The sequence below is a fragment of the Drosophila miranda genome, chromosome 2 (genome assembly GCF_003369915.1).
Source record: "Drosophila miranda strain MSH22 chromosome 2, D.miranda_PacBio2.1, whole genome shotgun sequence".
NCBI classification, from domain to species: domain Eukaryota; kingdom Metazoa; phylum Arthropoda; class Insecta; order Diptera; family Drosophilidae; genus Drosophila; species Drosophila miranda.
Genome location: NC_046675.1, coordinates 16498094 through 16522271, shown reverse-complemented (window position 1 = coordinate 16522271; position 24178 = coordinate 16498094). Strand labels below are relative to the sequence as shown.

General features: G+C 45.6%; 4 protein-coding genes and 1 long non-coding RNA gene across 7 annotated transcripts; 3 read left to right on the top strand and 2 right to left on the bottom strand.

The window, feature by feature from the left end:
• Positions 1 to 407: 407 nt before the first annotated feature.
• LOC108153925 lies at positions 408 to 1992 on the top strand. The gene is made up of 3 exons (XM_017284020.2): positions 408 to 497; positions 732 to 907; positions 973 to 1992. Exons 1-3 carry the CDS (start codon positions 408 to 410, stop codon positions 1574 to 1576), a joined length of 870 nt encoding a protein of 289 aa, XP_017139509.1. The 3' UTR covers positions 1577 to 1992.
• Positions 1958 to 5306, bottom strand: LOC108154513. 2 transcript variants are annotated; one of them, XM_033390052.1, is made up of 4 exons: positions 4477 to 5306; positions 3667 to 4015; positions 3310 to 3608; positions 1958 to 2394 (listed from the first exon to the last, which is right to left on the bottom strand). In XM_033390052.1, exons 1-4 carry the CDS (start codon positions 4976 to 4978, stop codon positions 2327 to 2329), a joined length of 1218 nt encoding a protein of 405 aa, XP_033245943.1. In that variant the 5' UTR covers positions 4979 to 5306; the 3' UTR covers positions 1958 to 2326. The 2 variants fall into 2 exon arrangements, with proteins under 2 accessions (XP_033245943.1, XP_017140302.1); XM_017284813.2 differs by having other exon boundaries at positions 3304 to 3608; positions 4477 to 5305.
• A 5548-nt stretch (positions 5307 to 10854) lies between these two features.
• LOC108154663 lies at positions 10855 to 11768 on the top strand. The gene is made up of 2 exons (XM_017285000.2): positions 10855 to 11179; positions 11429 to 11768. The coding sequence occupies exons 1-2, from the start codon at positions 10855 to 10857 to the stop codon at positions 11740 to 11742; spliced, it is 639 nt and encodes a 212-aa protein (XP_017140489.1). The 3' UTR covers positions 11743 to 11768.
• Positions 11769 to 13090: 1322 nt separating this feature from the next.
• LOC117187334 lies at positions 13091 to 14826 on the bottom strand. Of its 2 annotated transcripts, none has more exons than XR_004472046.1 (3): positions 14364 to 14826; positions 13903 to 14285; positions 13091 to 13811 (listed from the first exon to the last, which is right to left on the bottom strand). It is a non-coding gene; the product is annotated as an uncharacterized LOC117187334 (long non-coding RNA). The 2 variants fall into 2 exon arrangements; XR_004472045.1 differs by having other exon boundaries at positions 13094 to 13808.
• Positions 14827 to 18182: 3356 nt separating this feature from the next.
• On the top strand, positions 18183 to 20690 carry LOC108154576 (keratin, type II cytoskeletal 2 oral). Its single transcript, XM_017284878.2, has 2 exons — positions 18183 to 18424; positions 18809 to 20690. The coding sequence occupies exons 1-2, from the start codon at positions 18281 to 18283 to the stop codon at positions 19529 to 19531; spliced, it is 867 nt and encodes a 288-aa protein (XP_017140367.1). The 5' UTR covers positions 18183 to 18280; the 3' UTR covers positions 19532 to 20690.
• Positions 20691 to 24178: the final 3488 nt, after the last annotated feature.

The following is a 24178-nucleotide window of genomic DNA, read 5'->3' as shown; positions in this document are numbered from 1 at the left end:
AGCAGCATCAACAACTTCAACGACAGTCGACAGTTGCCTACAAAAACAATCGCCGGCGTCGCTGGCACTGGCTTTGGCAGAGGCCTGTTTTGTGTTTGCAATGCTTTTGGTCGCTTTTCATATAAAATCGAAGTCACTGGCGGAAAATTCGCATTAGGTTTTCTATCAAGACGACGATGTCAACAGCAGCAGAGCAGCAGACGGCGTGACATTAAAGAGCAGAGCGTAGACGCGGGCGTTGTGTGTGTTGAGAGTGTGTGTGTTTCAGTGCTGAAAGGATAAAGCCAGGATATACCAAATACGACTATATGTAAAGACAATAAGTGGCAGACAACTTTAGTGCTATCCGAAAACAAAGAAAAACATATAACCGAAACAAAACAAAAGACAGAGAAGAGGTCCGAGCCATGCAAACATTAAAGGTCTGCACGCTGCTGGCGTTCTTCCTCGTCCTCGTATCGGCCAGAGGCAGCAAGCGAAGGGATGGCACCCTCACGGTAAGGTCCAGGAAAGTTCCGCGATAACATTGGGCATTAATTGCCAGTGACAAGGATACAAGTTTTCCCTCTAAATAAGAAGCCAAATCCAAAGTCAGTGGAGGACCATTTTGTTTTATCGGAATTTCATCTCTTGTGCACTCAAAGGAAGAACAGAATGGACAACCACAAGATAGCCTGCAGCCAAACTTCATCCATTGTCCCCCCATTAAGCCCCATTTCCGATCATTCCAGATAACCGATGATGAGCGGCGGAACATCGAGGATTTTCTGCTGGCCAAGCTGAAACAGAACTGCAGGCAAGAGGATGACCGTGCCTGCAGGATGATCAAGATGTCCATTGTTATGAATCACCTGTACCTGAACACTCGCTTGGACTTGGGCGACCGAGTAAAGGTCACGGAGAACTGGTAAGTGGGTGTTGGGTGGTGGGAGGCTGACGAGTGTCCCATTAGCTGTATTGTCGCATCCGTAGGAACATTTCGATGGTACCAGATGACCCGGAGGTCAACCAGTTGCTGGCACGTTCCATGGGCTCCGATGAGGAGACGTTTGCCCTGCTGATGGCCAACAAAATGTGGAAGTACATCCGGTCACGTTCGCTGCGCTACAAGTTCACGGACAATGCCGACTTTGTGATGAACAGCGATCCGGAGGGCAGCCTCAATATTGGCGTCTCCGTGCGGCCCCTAGAGGCACTACAGGAGGGTCGCGGCAAGATGAAGAACATGGGTCCCATGCTCATGATGATGGCGGCCAAGACGGGCATGGTCGGCGCCTTACTGCTTAAGGGTTTATTCCTGCTGGCCGGAAAGGCTCTAATTGTGTCAAAGATTGCCCTGCTGCTGGCGGTCATTATATCGCTGAAGAAGCTTCTTTCCAGCAAGAAGACGATTGTCGAGGTGCCCTCCCACCACGACAGCTACAGCTCCGGCTGGGCGCGTGCCTTCGACGGCTTCGTGGAGGGCCTGGTAGATGTGCCGGCCGATATTCTGGCGAAAGAGGTGCAGCACCAGCAGGAGTCCCACGCCCAGGACATGGCCTACAGCGCACAGCAGCCGGCCAAGGTGACGCAATAAAAGTAGTAGTTCAACTGCAATTAAATTGTTATTTATGTTATTAGATCAGGAATGAACTAAATTGGGTTTTCTGCTTAACAGCACTTTCCTGACGGCTTAGGGAAACTTTTCTCATGCTCTCTCTGTGTCTCCATCTACCCCTTTGAATCTTTCTCTGCTTGTATCTCTACATGGTAGGTAGTTTGTGCTTTCTCCACTTTCTCTCTTCCTTCTGCACAATTGCGCTCTTTCTTCACTCTCTTTTCACTTACTTTCCCTCTGTGTGTTTTCTCAATGATGCTCATTCTCTCATTTGTAATTTATTTATACTTACTTTAACGCATTTATTTATTAATATTTATTGCATAAATAAAAATTATACCCGAATCATTTTAATTTCTGAACAACTTTGTGCTCCATTCTTTAATGTTTTTTTTTAGTTTTTGTAGCATTTGATTGCTAATTACAGAGACATTGAACTAGACTAAATGTGTGCGCTAGGTTTCACTAAATTAAGAACAAATCAATAAATAATAAATAATAACAATAAATAAGCTCATTAAATTAAAAGCAGCCTAAAGCACTCCACGTGGCCGGGCGAGTGGGATCCCTCATGTTTCGCAATCGCTTGTCACGTCCGCTGTTCCTCCTATGGCAGCAGAACAACCTTCTCCTCACCTCCTCCTCCTCCTGGTCGACGCGTCTACGGTCTTTGGTAGCGGGCATTGGGGTGGGCGGGCCAACAGCTGCACTAATTGCCTAATCATCGCCTCAGGAGCGGTAGTAGGGCATGTGCGGCTGGACGTAGTTATAGATGAGTGGCCGCCTGACTGGATTGGCTGCAACATACACAGATGAGATATTTAATCAGAGTTTTTCTGCTTTCTTGAGTGCAAATAGTTGGCCATCGGTAGCGGAGAAAAATGCAGTATATCAGGGCGTGCCCAGGTGTGATAATCACACCCCTAGAAACTCTATCCCGAGTGTCTCCTAAGAGCTAAAAAGTATTAGAGACGGAGAAAATCGTTCCAGTTGCCTCCATTATTTATTTTCAATTAAGATTTTCTGTCAGCTGCGAAGTATGCAACGATTTCCACAGACACATAGAGGCCAGTGTGTACACATTCGCCTTTTAAAGACTCCATTCAGTGACTATATTTTCAGGAAACTCAGCTTTCATTGAGGTGTGAGTGTGTTTCTGTTGATTTGAATTAAAGTTTCATTCATTTCTAACACTTTCTGTTCTAGATATGCCAGGAACATAGAAAAGACTTTTGACACGAGACGCATTGAACACTCCATACGCTTGAAAAGTATGCAATTCATAGTGGAAAACACCTCAAATTTTAGGGGGAAGTCGAAATACATATATCCAAAACCATATAATGGGAAATGTGAATAACGCATTTTAGAAATAAGTTCTCTGCGGAAAATGTTTGTGCTTTGACTTTGTGATCCGCAGAGAGTGCTTTGGACAGGACACCATCCCAAAATACAGCAAGTGCGCGTGCCAAGAAAAAAATAAAATAGATAAATACACTGCTCAGTCATCATCCTCATAGTCGTCCTCTATGCTGGCCTCGGCCGCCACAGCAGCTTCCGCCAACGTATTGAAAGTGTTCATTTTAGCGAGGGAAGAATAGGCTGGACGTCGCCCACGATATCTGGTATGGCGCCGCGACCACTTAGGACCACCCCAACCCATACCCATGGCTATCTGGAAAAGCGAGAGGACTGCATCAACTTACACTTACTCTTCGCCATCCAAGAGTCCTCACGTTTGATTTTATGGCCCAGGCCGCCGAGACCGCCCAGAGCTGCCAGCACCTGGGTGTGGTTGCTGCCGTCGCTGGAGACCTGTGAGTGCAGATGACTCTCGGCGCTGAGGCTCTCCAGGCCAGGATGACCGGGCAGCTGGCCGCCGCCGGCCATCGCTAGATGATGCAGCGAGCCTGGATACATCTCTGGAGAGATATCGCCGCCATGAAGACCACCATAGTCCATTCCATAAGGCATCATATAGGGGGTTTGCTCCGGAAACTGATACATCATCCTAGTAAAATCAAAGTCGGACTAGGTAAAGAGACTTGTTAAAAGATTGGCAGACTCACTTTTCACTGGCATTATCCATCAGCTTCTTGATCAGGACTATAGCGGCCACGACAAATGCGATTTTTGATAGGATTAGAGCCTTCAGAGTGAGCAGACCCACCGCCTTGGCGGCCACCATTGTCCAACCAAAAGTTGTCGCTGCCAGATACATGGGTATGAGCATCTGGAACTGCTTCTTGTCCTGGTGCTGATGTCGTCGGCGTAAGACTCCTCCACCTCCACCCCCACCTCCGCTATCGCCACCTCCTAGTCCACTTAGTAGGCCGCCTCCCCCGTTACCGCCGCCTCCAAGGCCGCTGCCACCTCCGCCACCAAGCAGACCTCCACCGCCGTTGCCCTGCAGCCGCCCTGTAGTTGGATTTGAGAAACAAGACACGTTTTATGCTTTATGGCCGTAATGGCTACGGTACGTATACGTAATAGTACGACAGAGAACAGGACTGGATTGGCTTGTTCTCTGATGTTATGTGATGTGATGTGATATGATTGATGGGATCCTGAGTCTAATGTGTATCGAACGTCGGTCTAAATGAGGATAAATAATGACAGTTTGGGCTGCCAATTTCATTGATATGCAGTAGGCAATGTAATAGAGGTTTCTGCCAAGTTTTTAACTCAGGCAGGGTCTGGGTCGGAAGCCTAAAGTGTTGTGACATATGTAGCCTGTCGTTAACTGGAAAGCGGGTTGCATGCCAAGTGGGAGCAGCTGGTGATGGCTCTCGAACAGAGCTAAATTTTGTTTGTTTGGTTGTCAAACACATGTACGAGTACATATGTCAAGTGTTGATTGGGTTCCTGTCATTCATTACCTGTGCCGCTGGAGGCCTTCTTCAGGAGCGCCACCTCAATGTAATCAGTGTCGTCTTCCGATCGCTGCACACTAAACACCATGGGGCCAACGGGCACCCGCACGGCATTGCCACTGACAAAGTCCATGAAGCTGGCCAGTCCTCGGCCAGTGCCCCACTTGTGCTTGTGTGTTGCGTCCAGGTCGGGGAGCCTGACCAGGTCGAAGAGTCCCAGCTTGATGGTTTCGCCCCGTCGGTACGAGGCCATGATCCCATTGGCAACGCCGTACAGACAGCTCGCATTGTTGGCGCACTTCCAGCTCAATTTATCCAAGAGGTCCGTGTTCTCGACGCTCCCTGCCGGATTAGGCGCATGCTTTGAGTGGGAGTGGGCGGTGCTCGCTGACTCCTCTCCCAGCCCGTTGGCCGCGTTGGCACCGCTCCGTTTGTGGATGGCCGCGGTCGTTGGCTGCAGGCCGCTTAGAGCCAGCAGCAAGCAGCTGGCAGCAAGGTAGGGCAACATTTTTTTGACTGATAGTTGTTTATTTTTTGTTTAATTTGGAAGACAACACAACACTGCAAAAAGGACGAGAGCGAGGCGAGCGCGGCGTATCCTTCACATGGATAGTTGTCGACGGGAACGCGAATAGTTGGCAGGTGATGCAGCGCCTTGCAACACGCTGCTGTAAAGACTAATTACTAGACGTTGCATGCAACTCAGTTTTATTGGAGCAGCAGCCCCCATCAGTGGCTGTAGCAGCAGCCGCAGCAGCAGCAGCATCTAACACCGGCTGCGTGCAGCCCCAGCGGCTGCCACACCAACAGCCACAACAACAACAACAAATGCAACACCATAGAGTCTGCTCGCAAACAATTTTGCTACAGTTTTGATTTCAAGTCAACCAGCTGAGTGACGGCCATCGCTCAGCAGGCAGCCGCAGCATCAGAAATCAGACTCTGACTCTGATACTATGCAGTCGCACGTCACTCTGTGCACAGTGGAGCTGATTCGAACAAATCAAACCATTTCCCTTAGTTGGAGCTCAAAATTTTATGTTCAATTAGCTAACGATACGCTTTAACAATCGAATGCCAGAATAAACAATATGGTATTCCACAAAAGTCCATTCCAACTGGTCTTCATGTGCCTTGATTGCTATACCCAACGATCGAAAATAGGAGATTTTAAGTTAAAAAAATACACCTACACTATTTGCTCAAGAGGTACATATGTATCCTGGGGCGGGATACAATTGTATTAAAATATTGTTCTTAAATAACAAACACTAATTACATTAATAAAATCCGTTAACACACCAAGAAAAAACGGCATTGTAAAAAAAACACCAATCCATTCATAAAATAAATATTCGGTTTTTATATGACAACATAGTTAAATTAAATAGAATTCACTTTGATTTAAACATAAATGCATTCAAAAGGGTTTTTAATAGTGTAATATTGAAAGAAAATATTTTCATTCTATGACAAAATGTAATTGACAACATTTTATTTTTTGAATTTCCACTCTCGTAGCAAATCTATTGGTATACATTTTTAAATCTAACTCTTAATACTAAAAATGCAGGGATTTTTTCTCTGGATGTAGTAATTTAAGTTGGCGTCAAAAAAATTAATTGATCCTATAAGTACCCATCGGCATTGCAGCCCCGATTGAATTTAGTGTTGACAAAACAAAATTCGCCCCACTGTAATAATCTCCCTGGGTGCATTCGCCTGGCTGAAATTTGTTTTGTTTTGCATGGAGCTTCTTTATATCTGCTCGGGATGGGGAGCCACTCCCAAAAGGGTCATAGGGTGATCTAATTACCGACAATTGCATTAGCCACATGACATTAAAGTCAGAGTTTTTCAGGTGCAGGTGCAGGGCACTTCACATGAGACTTGGTCGTTGGCCGTGGACGTGGCCAGGCAAATTGTCTGCGCCGCCGGCGTCCACGGCATGCGGCCGCTGTACTAATGCGGCTAATTTACTGCTCATTAATTTGCCAGTAATTTGCGAGAAATAATTTTCGCAGGCAAAAGTAAAAGCAAGGCACACAACAACTCTACACTCTACAACACTCAGCACTTTGCAGTGGGTACTCGCAGTAGTCACAGTCGACAATTAAATTGCAACTTTGTGGTACGGGGACGGGAGCGGCAACGGTACTGGGAGGAGCAGGAGTATGTGGGCACGGCACGCCTCGTCGCCTGCGCCGGACGGGCAGCATATGCAGCGCCACCATTCACAATAAATAAATAAATAATAAGAAAGAAAAGTGAAACGAACTATTAGCTCTCGTTTTTCATAGATCGCCGCAGCGGCGCGTCGGCGGCTCGGCTCAGTTACATTCTGTTGCACACTAGACCGGGAGCGGGGGATGTAACGGGGGGCAGATGCATCATGAGCGAGCTAATAAATATTCACTTTTGAGGCGTTGAGGCAGCCATCAGAGAATCCGCCTGGGCTGCTGGCACTGGCACGCAGACCATCGCGAGTGAGCGAAATAATTGCGGCAGAGCCGCTGCGGCATTGTCTGCAATTTGGAGGCAGTAACACTGGCAATCAGACCTCGACCATTCTTGCTGCGGCACCATTTTGAAGCCATCCAACTGAGCTATCCATCCATCTAGCTATCCTATCTTTCTATTGTAATAACCATAATCTGGTCATCCCACAGCGTTGCCAACTTGACACCCAATACCCAATATCCGAGCTCAAAGCGCAACGCACAAGCCAACGCGACGGTCAATGGCAGCGATGGCCACAAAAGCACAAGTAATGCGAGGCGACTTGGCGTGGTTTCGTTTACCAAGAAAGTGAACCACTCGCAACCGCAGCAGCAGCATCTGCTCCGCCATTGCAACAATGCGCCGGACTGACTGGCCAAGGCCGAGCCACGGACCAATGTCAGGCCAAAGCCCAGGCCCAGACCGAGGATAGTCATTGAAAGGAAAGTGACGACGCGGCTCGCTGCAAATTGTTGCGGGCGGTCGGTCATTCCGAAAGCGGTAATCCGATAACGCTAATATTCGCCATTCATCCATCTTCTTGCCCATCCGCAGCACCAGATTTCTATGTCTTTGGGTTTTCGTGTGCTACCGAAGTTTAATGATCCTTGACTGCAACTGGATCCATTTTAAGCTACAGGGCGGGGCTGCCAACGGAGTTTTGGGCTCTTGAAAATTCGCCTCGTCTTAATTGGCATTCATTTCAATATTCCAAAGGGGTGGTAAGCACAGTGGCCGCACTTAAGTGAAACTAAAAGTTTGCCCGATAACATTTCCTTTCATTATAATTAAAATGACTTCCCGAACCCTTTCTTTTCTCTTGTATTGGCAATTGAAATTAATTTAATAATTAATTCTAAAAGTATCAGTGCAACAAAGAAGTTGTATTATATTCGCACATTGAATGCATGATCTGACTTCTTGGTCCTCAACAAGTGCTTCGACCAGTGCTAATTGAAACTTACTTCTTAACCTCGTGCAACCTGAAAAGGACTTTCCTGAGCCACCCCCAAAAGTTTTGGCCACTGACGACGAAACTTTGTCTGTCTTTGGGCCGGAATGCAAGAGCGCCATGAGCTAAAGTTTATACTGCATTCCCAACAAATTGCTTAGCTATTCGCGCTCAGATTTCAATGAGAAGCTCGCAACTGCGAGCTCAATGAAAGAGTTTTAAGCCTAATTCCTTTTGAGAGCACTCGGCCTGCTCTTTGAATTGTTCACTCTAGATATAATCTAACCCATCTTGAGCCGCAAAAGTTGTTGGCCACCTGAATGACCACCGGATTTGTCAAGGCTGACAGGCAAATTGACTCTCTAGCAGTCAATCAGCCCAAAATTGTCAAGAGTCATGCAAGATATGTAAGTCGCCTGGAAATAGGCGAGCAATTAAAGCCATTTGCTACTTTAAATGGGTTTTATTTTCTTTCCAATAGTATTGTTTATTTTGCTGCCAATTACGTGGCATCTGTTGTGTGCTTTTGCCACTGTTGCATTGCTGCAACTTATTTATTTTCACCGGCACAAATTTCGCTTGCGTTTCAACCGCACTGGGCCTTGTTTTCTTGTTTATTTTCTTCGGTTGTTTTTCTTCACATGGCTTATCGATTGCCTGAGCCCAGCGATTCGTTTAATTTATTTTAATCTAATTGTTTTATAATTAAAAAATATTTCTATTGGATTTCACCAGTGCGTGTCAAAAGTAAACACACTTGCGGTTGCCATGGCATCTGCCAGCATTTTAAAGATTTGTTTTTGCGGTTGCCGTCTACTTGCTATTTGGTCCCTAATTATATTTCAGTTATGGCTCCTGCTGTTCCTGCTGCTGCTGCTGATTCCCAAAAGCCGCACGATACGGGATAGCAGTGCACTTCGTGGCTGATTTTCTTTGCAGTTATGAAAATGTTTTGTGGTTCACAAACGTGTTGCATACTTTGCGGCGGAAGAAGTATACTGTATCTGTGGTATACTTGCAGGAGTTGACTCACAACGCAGTGGAGCCTCGTAAATGAAGAACACGATATTTTTGACAATATTTTACAAATAATAAAAGAAATCTAGTGCATAGAAATAATATTATGTATCGAATCATTTTTATTTTTGGGCTTCAAACTAAAGAGCTTATGGCATCGAATCGCTTGCTGATAGACCAGTATTTGTATCGCCCAATATGAATTCCAAACAAAGCCAAGTTTCTGTTAACTTCCCATTAGACATGCATACTTCACCTGCCCCAGTCCCAGCCCCCAGCCCCACGCCCCACCCAATTCACTTAACAATTGCTGCTTCATTCAATCAAGTCGATTCCGTGCAGTACAATGCACATTGCATCGTTGGGCCCATTGTTGAATGTGCGGCAAATAAGACTCTTCTAATGATGATGATGATGATGCTGCACAACAATCAATTATAACAAGTTTCCGATTCGAATAGAGATACAGATAGAGGAGCCGCATTTGGATTCGGGTTCAGATTCACGTTAAGCCACAATGGGCCCCACTCAGATGAAGCGAATCAAACTGAGTCTGCTCAGCACTTTCCTCCACTTCCACTTCCAATGAACCTGAATCTGAATCTGAAGCTGATGATCTGCTGCCAAAGGGAGAGACTTTCTTTTTATTGCCGTCACTATGGCCGACACCGACACCGACTCCGATTCCGTCTCCGACACAAGGCAAATGTAACGAGCTCAGATCAATTTTCGGTTCAATAACGTATTGACTTGACTTTTTTGTTGTTGCGGTAATGTATTTAGTTTTTTACTTCGTTTGGGTTTTCCAGAAAATGTTTGTTTGTGTGTGTTTGTGTTGGACAACAATATGATAAATATAAAAATTAATACATTGAGAGTGAAAGTTATTGCTTTTGGAGCGCAGTTGATCATTATCATCATCATTGTGATCATCGCTTCCAAATGGAGCGGGGCAGTGGCAGAGAAATGGCGATAATGACGATCGAAAGGGGATTTCGAGATGCTGAAAAGGTGATTTCTTTCCGCGGCTCTGATGGACCAAAGTCACGTTAAGTTGATTAATAAATTTTGTGGTATTACAAAATACCCAAAAGATGGCCATGCTGTTCGTTTGTTGGCTGTTGGCTTATGAAATCCACAGAAGACTCTCTTTGGTAGCCTCTTTCTAATTAAATGATGGCCTCGCAGACACCCCGATTTGTGTTACACGCTAACCAAGCCACCCTGTTACCATTTCTACGGTCGGGCGACCCATTTTTATGACCGTTGCATGAGCAGTCCAACGCAAATTGCTACTAAACGTCTTCATTGCTCATCTATGGGGCGGGGTAACTTTCGCTTTTTTCGCTTACACGCTTCCCCTCCTCAGTGGCGTGTCGGTGTCGGCTAATAGAGTTGTTTGGGCCTGAGAACCGCAGATCGTGCAGGGTACTAGGTGTGTGCTAGGAACAAGCCCAGCAGCACTTTGACCACTTCTAATTTGTATAATTTGGTGGCACTGGATAGCTGCCGTCGAGTTGAGTGAACCATTCCGTCCCAGAGAGAGAGAGAGAGAGAAAGAACCAGCCGAGCGCATCCCACGGCTGGTCGACCAACTGACCGTTGAAAATTGAAAATTGCAACGGCCACTGAAGAAGAAAATTGCACGGAAAAAGCAGACGCAAACGCAAAGCCAAAGAAACGCGAACCGAAAGCATTTTTCTTTTCAGTTTTCAGGAGCGGAGCACCATTGTTTTAATTTACAATTGTACAATTGTGACAATTTGGATTCCGAGATGCTTCACTGCCTTCTCGTCTGGCCTGGGCAGGCCGGCCTTTCTGGGCCCTTGTGGGAAAGTGGCCCGGGAAATGGCGACTATAAAATATGACCAGGTGATTGTCAAGGCTTTTAGTTGAACTTGGATCGTATTGCCAACATGTTCCGCGTCTTGCCACTACTCTGCCTTCTTCTGGGCATCGCCACTGCCCGGTCGGAGAACTGCGATCATGACGTTATTGCCCCCACGCTCTTCTGCCGAGGAGAGCGCGCCCTTCGCAACGTCCTGCGGAACTTAAACAAAAGCGACAAGCCGCTGGTGGTGGTCCGTGGCCTGGAGATTGTGCCCCTGCAGAATGCCACATCAGTCGAGGAGGATTCGGAGCAGGGCCTGCTGGACAGTCTGGCCTTCTATCTACGGACCCACGAGGTGAATGTGAAGCTGGCCTACCTACTGGAAGACGACAGCAACGGCGAGGTTGCAGGTGGGTTTGTTGTGGATTAAAGTGGCAAAAAGAATAATTTTATTAAATGTCAAACAAGAAATTTGGTGTTCGTGCATGTCTAGGCTCCACACATGTACGAGTATGTCAGAGCCACATAGCAAAAATATTTGAGCCACAAACTGGACAGCACAAAAACTAGAATTTGCATGGATTCCGACATACGTAGAGCAGGAAAAACTAAAACCAAAAGAAGTCCAGTCATAACTGTGGGGTATTTTTCTTTTTCAGAAGCCCGCAAAAAGGACAAGGGCCAGGGAATGATTTTGGCAATGGCGTTGATGTTTGGCAAAATGATGGCTGTTCTGGGAATTGGGGGCATTGGAGCACTGGCGATGAAGGCGCTCGGCGTGGCGATGGTAGCCCTAATGATGGCCGGAATGCTGGGTCTTAAAACAGCAGCGCAGCACGGCGGAGAATCCAGTCACAGCATTTCATACGTAACCGGAGAGGGACATCATCACAAACGCCGGCGGCGTTCCACAATGCAGAAGCCCGTCGCAGTCGCGGGTCAGCAACCCATGGCCTACAGGGGCTGGAATTGATTCCCCGCTGTTGTTGTTGCGCTCTTTGTTAGTACCTATATATAGCATATTAATAACTTATCCATCATGCAATAGACACAAGTTGTTTTGTTTCTGTTCCCAAACGAATAGAGTGCAGTGGCTAGACACTCGAGACATGGACTCTGGACAGTCGTGTCGCTCTTTTGCTCCGGTTTCTGCTGCTGTTGCTGCCTTGGATGCTGCTGCTCTTCGGTTTATGAAATCGGTGAAAGTTTATTTGAGCAGAGCTCGTATTCTGCTGCCAGCATCAACAGCACAAAGCTGGCGGCACCAGAAGGCAACCTACACATCACCACTGCCACATCAGTTGTATCTGTCGCTATACACTGGCATCGGATTGGGACACACAGTTACTCAGGAAACTTGGAATTTTGTAATTTAATTTTCTTTAGGACATCACAAAAGACTCCAGGAAAAAGTAGGAATGCTCTCCCGTTTAGCTTCTCTTTAATTGAATATGTTAAACAGGAAAATATGGGGTACATTGAAGAGCATTAGGCGTTCGTCTTGCCACTTCCTGCCTGTGCATGTTGTCATCATTTGTCAGCCAGCTTTCTTGCACTCTTATCGATGTTTGGTCCAAGATACCGGATATCAGAGTTCAGATACTTTTCAGCTGGAGATTCTCTGGTTGAGATTAAATCTGAACTTTTATTTTCGGTGGAATCTGGTACACGAACACAGATACAGATACGAGTGGAATTTGCATAATGCGTGGCCAACTTTCACTGTATTTTGGCAGCAGCACAACGGTTCTTTCTGGTGGCTCCAACGGTCGTCGGACGACCACCTAAACTGCCATGGGCAACAGTAACAACAAATAACTGCCATGACAGGCCCGAATTTTTTGGTTTTGGGCACGCTGCGTTCTGTTACACAATATCATTAAAAGCAACAGCAACCACAGCACTCGAACAGAAAACCCGTTGAGCGCTCGGCAGGGATACCACCATTCCACCGTACCTCATGCCATGCCTTACCATACCCGAGAGGAACTTGCTCTACCTCTACCTCTACCACTCCGTCTGGCTCTGCCTCTGCCTCTGCTTCTGCCTCGAACCTTGCGCCCCTGCCTAATTGCTGTGTCTACTACGGTGGCTACTCTGGTGGCTGCTGCCGCTGCTGCTTCTTCTGCGGCTTTTTCTGTTGCCTCTTCTGCTGCGGCTGCTGGTAACTTTCCCTTTTCAACGGTGGTTTACGAGCTCGACTTGAGCTCGCGTTTGGTCAACGTCTCGTCTGCCGCTGGTAATTAAATTATAAAATAAGTTCATAAAAGTGAATCTCTTGTTTTACAATTTGTATATGATCTCCACACACTGGAGTTTATATAAACCACAACAGAAGTAGTTGCGCGAAATAGAATCTCTAAATTGGATATCGTTTAGGCATCCTACCAGTCAGTTGACAATAAAACCCCAATGCCTTCGACTGGGTTTATGAGCACGAAAACTTTAAAGATGATGATGACGACGACGACGTGTGTGAATGCTGGCTTCGGTCCACACTCCACTGCATAAATGAAAGTTCATAAAGAAATTAGCTGATTAATCGTCGTTCGATGAGCTTGGAAAATGACCAAGACAAGACGAGCTGGGCCTGAAGCTGATGCCGAAACTGACTGAAAGTGTCACGCAGCCTACATTTTAGTCGCTGCCACAAAATTTCACTTTTCAATGATGCTGCGCTGCCATCAGCTGAGCGCTCCCCGTTTCGAATGTAAATTAATATTTAACCCAAATACCGCAAATTCTTTATACGAAATGCTGCGCCTCCATATACTCGTACGAGTATCGGCTGAGATGGAAGTCCGGTTTGGGCCTAAATCGTAGTCGGAGTCGGAGTCTGCATACATAATCTTCTTTTTTTGGTACCAGCATTATTATGCAAATTTCGGATTAATTCAAATGACCGTAAAAGGGAAAATCTGTTCTATTAACTTGACATTTTTATGGTTTTGTGAAATCTTCGGGGTGTGTTGTGGGTTTTGTCTCCAAGTTACTTTTACTTATTAAATTATGCAGCTCCGATGTTAATCTGAAAGGAAGCTGCTGAGGAAAGTAATTATTATTAAATGGAATATCGATAGCCAATTATCTTTAACCAGAGATTGTAAGATTCCCCCGACTCCTTAATACGTACTCGTGTAGTCCTCTGGTCGAATTTCAGGTTTTATTCTTTTTTTTCTTATGCAAACTAAATTGCATCATCGCATTTCACTTTCCTTGATTCCTTGACACCGTTAACCAATTTAGTTTATTGCAAATATTTCACATATAAATATATACATATCTGTTGCCTGATGTGTTTCCGCTGCTACGGCTGCTGTGTGAATATGGCTTACTTCTGACCACGACTTTCACCGAAAAATTTCTGCTATTTATTCATTAAATTTTTGCTGCTCTGGTGCTGGTGTTGGCCCTCCGATGCCTTTGTTGGTGGTTCTGCTTGTGCTGTAGTTGTTGTTTAATAATACACACGCGCACACTTACATGGAGAGATACGGCATTCTTTTTGCATGACCACTTTGAAAAAAAAAGTTCATATAAAATTAAATGTAAAATCCACAAGAAATTTTTTTAGCTTTGCAAACGCAAACAAACCCGCAATGTGGCAATTGATTGGCAAAATACGAGCCAGGGCCAGGTGGAAAAAAGATGTCAGCAAACAATGTGAAATGGTGCTGCCAATTGATTCGCTGTTCAATCAGTCTTTCACTGCTTTTGTTACTGTTGGTGTTGCTGCTTTGGTACGGTACATCAACATCACCGTTAACTGCATGGCCAGCGCCAGCGATAGCCATCAAAGCTATGAAGCTTCGTCTCTAATTGGTGGACAGATCGTTCCGTAACGCATGTTTTTCCGCCCGCCAGTCAGCCATCCCCGGCGATGATTTCGATGCTTATGCAAATCAGTCGAAAAATAAAAGGAAAAAAACTTTCACGGCTAAACATTTTGACTTTAATTTAATTCAAATGGCCAGGAAAAATAACAACACAGCAACGGCCGACTGCTGATAAATAATACAGTAAAATTATCTCTGTGTGGGACACAACGGTCATCCCATTCCCCGCCGTCATCGTGGTCTCGCAGTCGTTCGACTAAGCTAATGATTTTGGAGCCCAAATTGATGTCAGCCAAAATGAAAGTGAGAACACGATGATATCTCTCCATCCAATGATGATGGCTGGGCCTTAAAGTAATCTTCTATTTAAGTCAACTCTCAGATCTCGGATCACCGATCTGCTGGTTGGCCATTGCCGTTGGCCTATAAGTAATGTAATTATGTAGATTTTCTAGATTGATATTTGCTCACATTTTGGGGTGCGTGCAACCAACTTTCTTAAGATACTTTTAAGATTATAGCTTAAAATAAGAACAGTTACAATTCGATTAATGCCCAAAACTATGTAAATTTGTTGGCTTTTTATTTTATTTTATTTGATTTTTTTTTATTTTGTATGTATGAAATATTTTCGTACACTTCGGATTTCCGTTCAAGAACCATTGTGCTACAGATTTTTGCCTGGTGTTGAATGTGTCCTGAATTTTTTGTAAATATTTGTCTTAATTAATCCTTGAAATAATACTTATAAAATATCCATTGACATATGACATCCCGATTCCTCTTGTTCCACTCCTTGAAAGAAATGTAAAATAAATAAAATGTGAAAAAGCGTCTGTTTATTTTAATGGAAAAATGGTTTTCTTCCATTGGGTCACTTTGGGTGTCTGATGTAATATTCAGACACCCAAGCAGAGCATTGTTTTTTCTTTGTTTTTGTCGAGCATTTCGAGTTATTTGGCAATTTGTTTACCCTGCTCTGTGACAGCCATAAACAATAACAACAGCAGTGGCAGTGGCAGTGCCAGTAGCAAGAAAAGTGGTAAGAGCAACACCCCAAACATAGCAGCAACAACGGCAACGGCAACGGCAACGGCAACGGCAACAGCCATAACATCATGCAGTGGAGGGTCCGTCCAACTACGAGCGAAATTCATTCATAAACAGCACACATTGGTCGACACTTGGACGGCTGCTTTTCGCATGAATGGCCTGCTGGCAATGCCTGCTGGCTGGCCTGGCTGTTTGTCTGTTCGGCCATTGGCCATGCCATCGGCCGAACGCTGGCACATGCCAAATGGCTGGACGCGTACGCCGTTCGGTGTTCGGCGCGTGGACCAACATAAGTTTGCGGTAAAACGGATGTGCATCGGGGTGTGATTGAGTGCACAACTAAGTGTGTGCGCTTGCAGCGCAGCTATGTTTTATGTTTGTGGCGCACACTGAACTCATTTGTATTCAAATATATGCCAATTGCCATCCGGTTAAAATTGAAAACAAAATTTCGACTTGAAGATGGACCCCAGACCCCAGACCAGACCACAGGCTTTGTTGTGTTGCCGCTTTGATTTTCTCTTGTGGCCATGCGGATGCTGCACCCTTTAGTTACGAAATGCTCCGATGGGTGTTCAGCTTTAAGCGCTTTATGCTGTTACCGTTACTACCATCGACGTCACATGGACCGGCCACGAAAGCTGATTAAAGTGTGGTAGAAAATTACACATACGCCCCACTGGCAAGCGACAATTTGGCATCCATTATGCACATGATTCAGGGGTTTCATAAGCCACACAACAGATCCGTCTGATAGTGTCGGATGTCGTCAGCCACATTCACCTTGAAACGGGAGCCCGAATCGGAGTGCCAGCCATTGACTCTTGGCCACTGCGCCTCGCCTCGTGAATTCGACTTCAACTCTGTGCTAGCAATGCCCGCAATGCCAGCCATTCCCAACAAAACAACCAACCATCCATCCATCCATCTGTATATCTATCTCATCTCATCTCATCTCATCTCTCTCCTCGCATCCGTTTCAGTGTGCTCTTCGTGTAATTTCTCTTTCATTTCACTTGAGCAATTGAAGCGCGTTGTTATTTGCACTTTTGCTAAGCTCAAATTGTTGACTAATGTGTCACAATTGCAGAGTCAGGCAGTTTTTAATGGTTGGGGCCCAAAGCAGCGTTTTCACTTGCTGAGTCGACCCCATAAGCCTATAAGCGAATGTGGCCCAAACCCAGACCCGGGAACAGGTAAAGAACGTGGCATATCGTTGATCCTGATCAAATATTCCTGCGTCCTGCTGCCCTAGTTGCATAACCGACGATATAAATCACAGTTTATGTTGCGTAATAAAACCTAACCGGCAACAACAATAACTAAAATGGTAGCAGCACCAACAATAAAGTCACGAAAATGAAAAGTAATTTCAAGGCGCGCACATGCGATAAACCAAAAACTATTCCCAGTCTGCCCTGCCCTGCCGGCCCTCCCGTCACCCCTCGCATGCGGTGGGGAACGGAGATGACACACAGTGGAGACCAGGGGCCAGAAATAACAGTAGTATGAAAATATAATACATACAACTTTCATTTCTTGCGGGCAAAAAAACGGAGAGGAGAAGAGAGAAAAAAACAAAAGCGTTCAAAATTAACAAAAGCAGAAGAATATGACATACATATGGGTGAAAAGACGGCGGGGGAGGGGAAATGGGAGAGAAAAGAGCACAGACCATCCGATCCGGGAGAGAGGCAAGAAAGGCTGCTGATGGTGCTCTCTGCGGAAGGTTAAGCGGCTGCACAGCGCACCTGTTTATCACCTCATGTGTTGTAATCTGTGCGGCTCCAGAAACAAAAGCAGCAGCAGTAGCACCAGCCACAAGCATCTAAAAGTGTACGTATTTACTACGTATACGTAGATGTTTGTTGTGTGTGTTTGTAGAATGCTACAAAAGCCACTACTCTCTGCTCATGTGTGTGTGTGTGTGTGCGAAGATGAGCAGAAGAGTCTCGTGGGTATGTGTGTGTGAGAGTAGGCGCGAGAGCAAGCAGACAACCTTGGTGCTGGCTGGAGCTGGCGCGCATGCTCTCTCTTCAGAAACTTTCTCGCGCTCACACAGAGCCCTGTGAAGCCGCCGTCTCCGCTGCCGCAGCCGCACACTGACGTCGCCAGCGACTTTCTTTAATGCGGAAGCAGACAAAAGCTTGTAAGCGCGCTGCCTGCGCCTGCCTAATGCGTCTTCTAAGCGTAGATGCTGAGATGCTGGCACTGCCGCTGCCGCTGCTGCCACTGCTGCCACCGCTACTGGTGCTGCTGCCATTACTGAGCGAGAGAGCAGCAGCAGACACGTGTGAAGACGTTGCCGTCGCGGTCGTGTCGTAGGGAACGCCGAGCCCTCTCGCATTGTACGGGCGGCATATACCCGCTGTCGGCGTCGCTGCGCTGCCTGGGTCTTGGCCTGGCCCGGCTCTGATCTGGCTGTGTGGCTCTGTGTGTGTGCACTTTTTACATAATTTTACGTTATGCCGCGGCAAGGCATCCGTTAGGTTGGAAACTCTTTAAAAACAGCCTGACAGCGTCGAAAAATTATCAAACCGCAGCTTGTTCCATTCGAATGAACACACAGTGATTTCGGTGGTGCCCAAGGAATTCAGTTTAGTTCAAAACCAACACACAACCATGAAGTTCTTCATTGCCACCGCTTGTGTCCTGCTCTTGGCAGCGGGCATCTCGGCCGATCCTGTCAAGGCCGCCACCGAGGAGCAGTCGGGTGCATTTGCCAAGTGCCTCGACACCGACTCCATTTCGTGTCTGCAGCTCACGGTACGGATTAACCATCAAGGATTACATTGCCCATTTATCTATACTAAAACCCGCCCAATAAGAACACTCTAAAGTGGCACAGTGAAAGTGAAACGCCCACAAAAAAAGAAAAGAAAACTATAATTTGTACCAATCATCAGCATCAGTTGATGTGATCGATTCGATCTCAGTGAAAGTCCCTGTGTCATGTGATTTCCCCAAGACATACATACGCAACACAAAATTCCCCAAGGATGCGAAAGTGAAAGTGCAAGACCTTGAGTCATTCTCTGCGGAGTGTGCCTGCACTGCAGCAAATTAACCATAAAACAAATCAAGACAACATAACACCACGAGTTTTGCTAATCTGTGCCTTCCTTCCGTGTCTCCCCTCTTTCTCTGCAGCTCTTCCGCAAGGCAAAGTCCATCTTCGACAATCCCCAAATCGAACTCTTCGGCGGCGTCTCTCTGGTCAAGGCCAACGAAGGACGTCAGGGCAAGTCTCTAGACAACTCGGTCGCCGTCGAGGCAGCCCCAACTGTGGAGGCCCGCACCGCTGAGATGGGCAACTACTTCATGGACAACGCCAAGAGCTTCTTCGCTGAGCGCTCGCTGAACTTCAACTTCGCCAATGCTGCCCGCAGCGTTGCCCGCGCCATTCCCGATGACATCAAGGCTGATCTCCGTGAACTGGTTGTGGAGTCCCGTACCCGCAAGAAGAAGCTCCTTAAGAAGTTCCTGCCAATCCTGTTGGGCGTTGGTGCTAAGATCGCTGTCCTCGGCGTTGGCTCCATCTTCGGTCTGCTCTTCCTGGCCAAGAAGGCTCTGGTTGTGTCCGTTATCGCCTTCTTCCTAGCTCTGGCTGCCGGCGCGTCCAGCGGTCTTGGTCGCATTGGCGGCTCAGGCGGCAGCGGTGGTCTGCTCGGCGGTCTGGGTGGACTTTTCGGTGGCAAGAACGCCGGTAGCTCCTCGTCTGCCAGCTCCGGTGGTTGGTCCTCGGGCGGCGGTGCCCCCGCCAGCAATGGCTGGTCCTCGGGCGGTAGCTCTGGCTGGGATACACATGGTGCCTACAGCTCCCCAGTTGCCCAGACCATCGCCTACCAGGGCTACAAGCAGGCCAGGCGGTAAGCTCTGAGCCCCATATCCCCTCGAAGCAGGACCCCATCGATGTCCGGGTCCGTGAAGGAGAGAGAACATTCGCGAAAATGATGACCAGTTAATTAATGCCTATATTTATATTTACTTATAAATTATTTATTTTAATTTATTTACTTGAACGAGACGAGAGTGGGGCGGCGGTCGCTACTGGCTGTCGCACCCCAACAAAAAGTGCCTTCCATTAGTAACTCTCGGCCCAGAGAGCCACCACTACAACCACACAAACACACACCACCACGTTTCATCTACACCAATAACACCAGCCACAACGAAAACAACAACCGTCAACAACCTCCACCGCCTTTCTACACACCCAAATTTCATTCCTCTCTTCACACTTCTTCAGTCTGTAGAGCTCTCTACAGCTCTACACTCCATACTCTTTCTGTAATTTCATGGCTGCACCTCTGATTAATGGACTCTCAGTGTTTGCAACCGACTAGTCGCGTCCATCAATCAAGGTCAGCCGCCGCCTTCTCTCCCTATCCATCTAACTGTAACTGTCTTTCATATCTTTTCACTATACATCTATCTGTCTATCTATCTATCTATCTATCTATCTATCTATCTATCTATATATCTGTCTATCTTTATCTACATCTGTACCTTTATCTAAATCTATCTGATTTTTCCAACTTTACCGCAAAGGAAAACTCAATCAAATGCTGATAAATCAAAGAATCAAATAATAATTCAACATAAAAGAAAAATCATATACACAAATTGACTATCTTTTCCATATACTCCTACTATCTTCCTATCTTTCTTTTTCTATACAGCCATCTCTGTCTTTCTGAAAAAACTTTTCCCTTTCAATTTGCATACGCAACCTTTCATCTCTTCTGCAATCTTAGCAGCCTCTCCAAAACATCACTTATACGCCTCGTTGTCTGGCCGAGCAATTTGCATTTGAATGGCGCGGGCAACTTTCATTTCATTCTTTGCTATCAGACACAAAAATCGAACTCTGAAAATGTTTTCTAAAATTTCACCCACTTATTTCATTTTTTCCTCCATCTCTGCCTACTCTTCTTCCTCTGAATCTTCATTTTCACTGCACTTTCTTCGGCTGTGCTCTCTGTGGTCTCTCATAGCCAGAATACGAACAAAGCAATTTGCTAAAAATAAAAACAAACATTTAGCTACGCGCATTTTGGCTCATTCAAGGCGGGGCCGAAGCCAAAGCTGTCCAAGGTCTGGTGACCAGGCAACAATGGGCACTTGTATTTTAATATTTTTCACCTGCCATTCTGGCCATTGTTGTGCGTCGCTTAACACCTTTGCCTAAAGAAAGTTCGAGACGGGACGGGACGGGACGCCAGTTGAGGGCCTGGCTCAATTGAGCCTAAGTAACTGCAGTTGCTGGCAAAACGGCACTTTACAGCCGCCGCCGCCGCCGCTGATGGGTGCTTTACTTATGAATATGACCCAGTTACCAGGCTCGCTCTGCGATGGAGAAGTCGATTGGGATGCTGATGCTGTCGATGTAGATGCTGTGAGCTGTGCACGTAGACAGATGCCATTGACTGCCGCTGACTCTGACTTCTGCTTGAGTTCTGTGTACTTTGGGCCCTGGCTTTCTTTACTCGTACGCCAGCAATTAATGTGTCGCCGACTGCTTTCTGAGCACTTTTCTATGCTCATTTGGGCCGCATCGTATCTGGCCGCTTCACAGTGTTTTGTTGTTTGATTTGTTAAGCATCAAAAATTCTGCTTTTTGCTGTCGTTTATAGCACTGTTTCTTCTTTGGTAGTGGGCACACATACTCGTGCATACGCTTACTCAAACAACTCTCTCATGACTCGGTTTTTTCGGGTTGGTTGTTTGTTAAGTGAAATTTCTAAGTAGTTCTCCATTGACGGTGTCACGCTTAAAATCAATTGCCATTGTCCAGATAGAGATACACAGAAACATGTGTGGTTCGACCAGTCATTCCCGTGTGTCAATCAAACCCAAGAAAAGGCAGTGAAAGACAATCAATCTCCAACACAATCGTGTCATAAATGTTCTGCCTCAGAGAAAAGGGAAAGTGTGAGGAAATCGATGTAGCTGCAGGGACGTCTGTGAAAAATCATTCTTCGCATAATTTTGTTTCAATCAATTTGAGTCTTGGCCTGGGGTGTCCTGTGCAATCCATTCTTTAAGATTCAAATGAATTTCTAAAGAATAGAATAAATCGCCCTTGCGGCAACAGCATAAAATTCAAATAGCTCAGACACCTTTCATATTTCAAATGAAACAAATGTGTTAATCCACTGGGCGGTTCAGTGGAATCCGTGACGTAGTCAGAATAAACAATATAAAACTCTGCGATTTCCAAGAAAATTATGTGTATTTTTTTGCGACTAAGACTTGAGATGACGATGTGGTCTAAGCTTTTGATCTAGTGGCGACACCTATTTAAAGAACTACCGTTACCAAAACTCTACGTAAAATAAACACAACGATCGTTTGGTTGGATTACAACTCTGCGTGATCTAAACTCAAAGCTTTCGGTTGCAGATCTTTGATAAAAGCTGTACTAAAAGTTCGGAGCATTAAAGCTTCGAAAAGCTTCAAAAATATCGATACTAATGATCTACCTCTTGCACCTTGCCAAATTACATGTAAAAGTCATGTAGAAATGTCTTTCGATCCTTTATCAATTCGAATTCTTGATCTTCATTAAAACACTGAGAAAATAAAATCCATATATAATTTCTTTTGCCAAACCAGTGTATTGGACTATTTTTTTTATTAAAAATGATTCAAGCTTTGTCGAACTTTTATTTTTGAAATTCAGAAAGTGTTGTTGAAAATATTCCACAAAAATACACAAAGCTTTGCCAAACAAAATTATCAAAAATTATATATTCGTATATGTATATACACAAATCTTAAAATCGATGTATAAATATACATATATAATATGTACATATACATGTATGTATGTGTGAACAAATATATTATATTATAAATTCCCTATTGTAATTCAAACCATATAAGGAATCATTCTAAAGAAGCTGCCAAATGAGCTGAGAACAAACTTTTGATTATTCTTTTTTTTAAAAGACCGCTTAAATTAACCTAAAGAAAATAAATATAATGGAATAGAAAAGGGAATCCCTTCATTCATTCCTGGTTTAACTGCCTTTGTCAAAGCCTTTTACGGTTTGGAAAACCTGTAATCTGGCGTGGAGTGCTAGTGCTCCAGCCGTCGCCCAGTCCGAGAGCTTTTCCGGTTTGGCGGATGGCAGTTGGTGGTTAGCGGCAAGCGGTTGTCGGTTGGGAGTTTGTAGTTGGTGGTCGCCACTTCTCTTGGGTCAATGTACACTTTACGGATTTGGCTTTGAAACGCTGGCCATTTCACTTCGCAGTGGCAGGGACGGAACCTCGTCCGATGGCTGGTGCAAGGTGCCGGGTGCTAGGAGGCCAGGTGCAGTGCAGTCTGTGAAAGTGTTGCAACTTCCATAGGTGGTGGGATATGTTCATATTATGGTGAGGCCTGACATTGAATAATACAGTCGCCAGTGCAGGGCCGCCAGTACGGATCAGAGTGGAAATAAAGCAAATGGAATGGATCTGTGCCTGGGCCAAAAGCAGTAAAGGTGTGATTTTCAAGTAGCATTTACAACATTTCGCACAATGCTAAGCCCCGGCAGAAGTGTGAAAGTTGTCAGTTTGCCATTGCCAGTGGCCATTGTCAACATATTAACGAACGGAACGGGGAACCAAACAAGACGATGATGTCCATCATAATGATCACTGGTTGACTTGGACAACTTGTTTAACGATTACAAAGCGTGCAATGGAGAGTTGAGTTGAGTTGCTTTTGGCCAACAAAAGAACAAATGTCGACCGACGACAACGAAAGTGAAATGCTTCCTCCACTCTGCTCAACTCGACTCGATCATAATTACGACAATGACAAATTTTTCGTAATGAAATGAAGTTGAATTGCCTTGAAAGTGAAACCTGAGCAATTAAAACGGCAATAGCCACGCCCCTGTTGCTGCCTTCGAGCTTTCGTTTCTTGGTGAACTTTTTCTTGGTTTTTTCTTTTTTTGCTTCTAGCTCTCTTTGCCGTTTCCTCCCCTCCTCCGTGATCTTTGGCGATTACACAATCTGGGCGGAGCTGCAGAAAGGAGCGCAAGGTATTTGCATTTCATGATTCGGCAATTTTGGGCAACAAAAATTTTAGAAAAGAAAGACAAAGCCAAATCCCAAGCCGAGGCTAAAACTGATTATGAAGTGGAAACTCTCACTTTTACGATTATTTTTCTTATGGCTTTCGGTCGGGCATGATCATGATCTCCGCCATCCACCATCATACTCATCGTTGTATGCTGTCGTTGTCGCTAGCCTGGGCCCGGCTCTGCCATCTCCATTGTTACTCGAATTGTGTCTTCTGTCCCGCTAGAAAAGCAGGCATAAAAGTCAATTTTATGCTCAGTTTTTGTTAGTGATTGGCCAACCCAAGCCCAACCCCAACCCCAACCCCAACCCAACCGATCGGTGTCATGAAAGCCGTCATTGCATGTGATTTGGAGCAACACTAAATATCTCAATTAGAAGTTATTGTAGGGAGGACTGGAAATCACCTGATCTGGGTCACGCCTTTCTCTGCCTCTCCGCCAC

What these genes read in the sequence shown, in the direction of transcription:
- LOC108153925 (XM_017284020.2), top strand. Translation starts at nt 408, where the DNA reads ATGCAAACATTAAAGGTCTGCACGCTGCTGGCGTTCTTCCTCGTCCTC. An exon ending in GAAGGGATGGCACCCTCACG is followed by an intron (nt 498 to 731) that starts GTAAGGTCCAGG and finishes CGATCATTCCAG; the next exon opens with ATAACCGATGATGAGCGGCG. An exon ending in GTAAAGGTCACGGAGAACTG is followed by an intron (nt 908 to 972) that starts GTAAGTGGGTGT and finishes TCGCATCCGTAG; the next exon opens with GAACATTTCGATGGTACCAG.
- LOC108154513 (XM_017284813.2), bottom strand. Translation starts at nt 4,978, where the DNA reads ATGTTGCCCTACCTTGCTGCCAGCTGCTTGCTGCTGGCTCTAAGCGGC. An exon ending in ATGGATAATGCCAGTGAAAA is followed by an intron (nt 3,609 to 3,666) that starts GTGAGTCTGCCA and finishes TGATTTTACTAG; the next exon opens with GATGATGTATCAGTTTCCGG. An exon ending in TTGGATGGCGAAGAGTAAGT is followed by an intron (nt 2,395 to 3,303) that starts GTAAGTTGATGC and finishes TGTATGTTGCAG; the next exon opens with CCAATCCAGTCAGGCGGCCA.
- LOC108154663 (XM_017285000.2), top strand. Translation starts at nt 10,855, where the DNA reads ATGTTCCGCGTCTTGCCACTACTCTGCCTTCTTCTGGGCATCGCCACT. An exon ending in CAGCAACGGCGAGGTTGCAG is followed by an intron (nt 11,180 to 11,428) that starts GTGGGTTTGTTG and finishes TTTCTTTTTCAG; the next exon opens with AAGCCCGCAAAAAGGACAAG.
- LOC108154576 (XM_017284878.2), top strand. Translation starts at nt 18,281, where the DNA reads ATGAAGTTCTTCATTGCCACCGCTTGTGTCCTGCTCTTGGCAGCGGGC. An exon ending in TTTCGTGTCTGCAGCTCACG is followed by an intron (nt 18,425 to 18,808) that starts GTACGGATTAAC and finishes CTTTCTCTGCAG; the next exon opens with CTCTTCCGCAAGGCAAAGTC.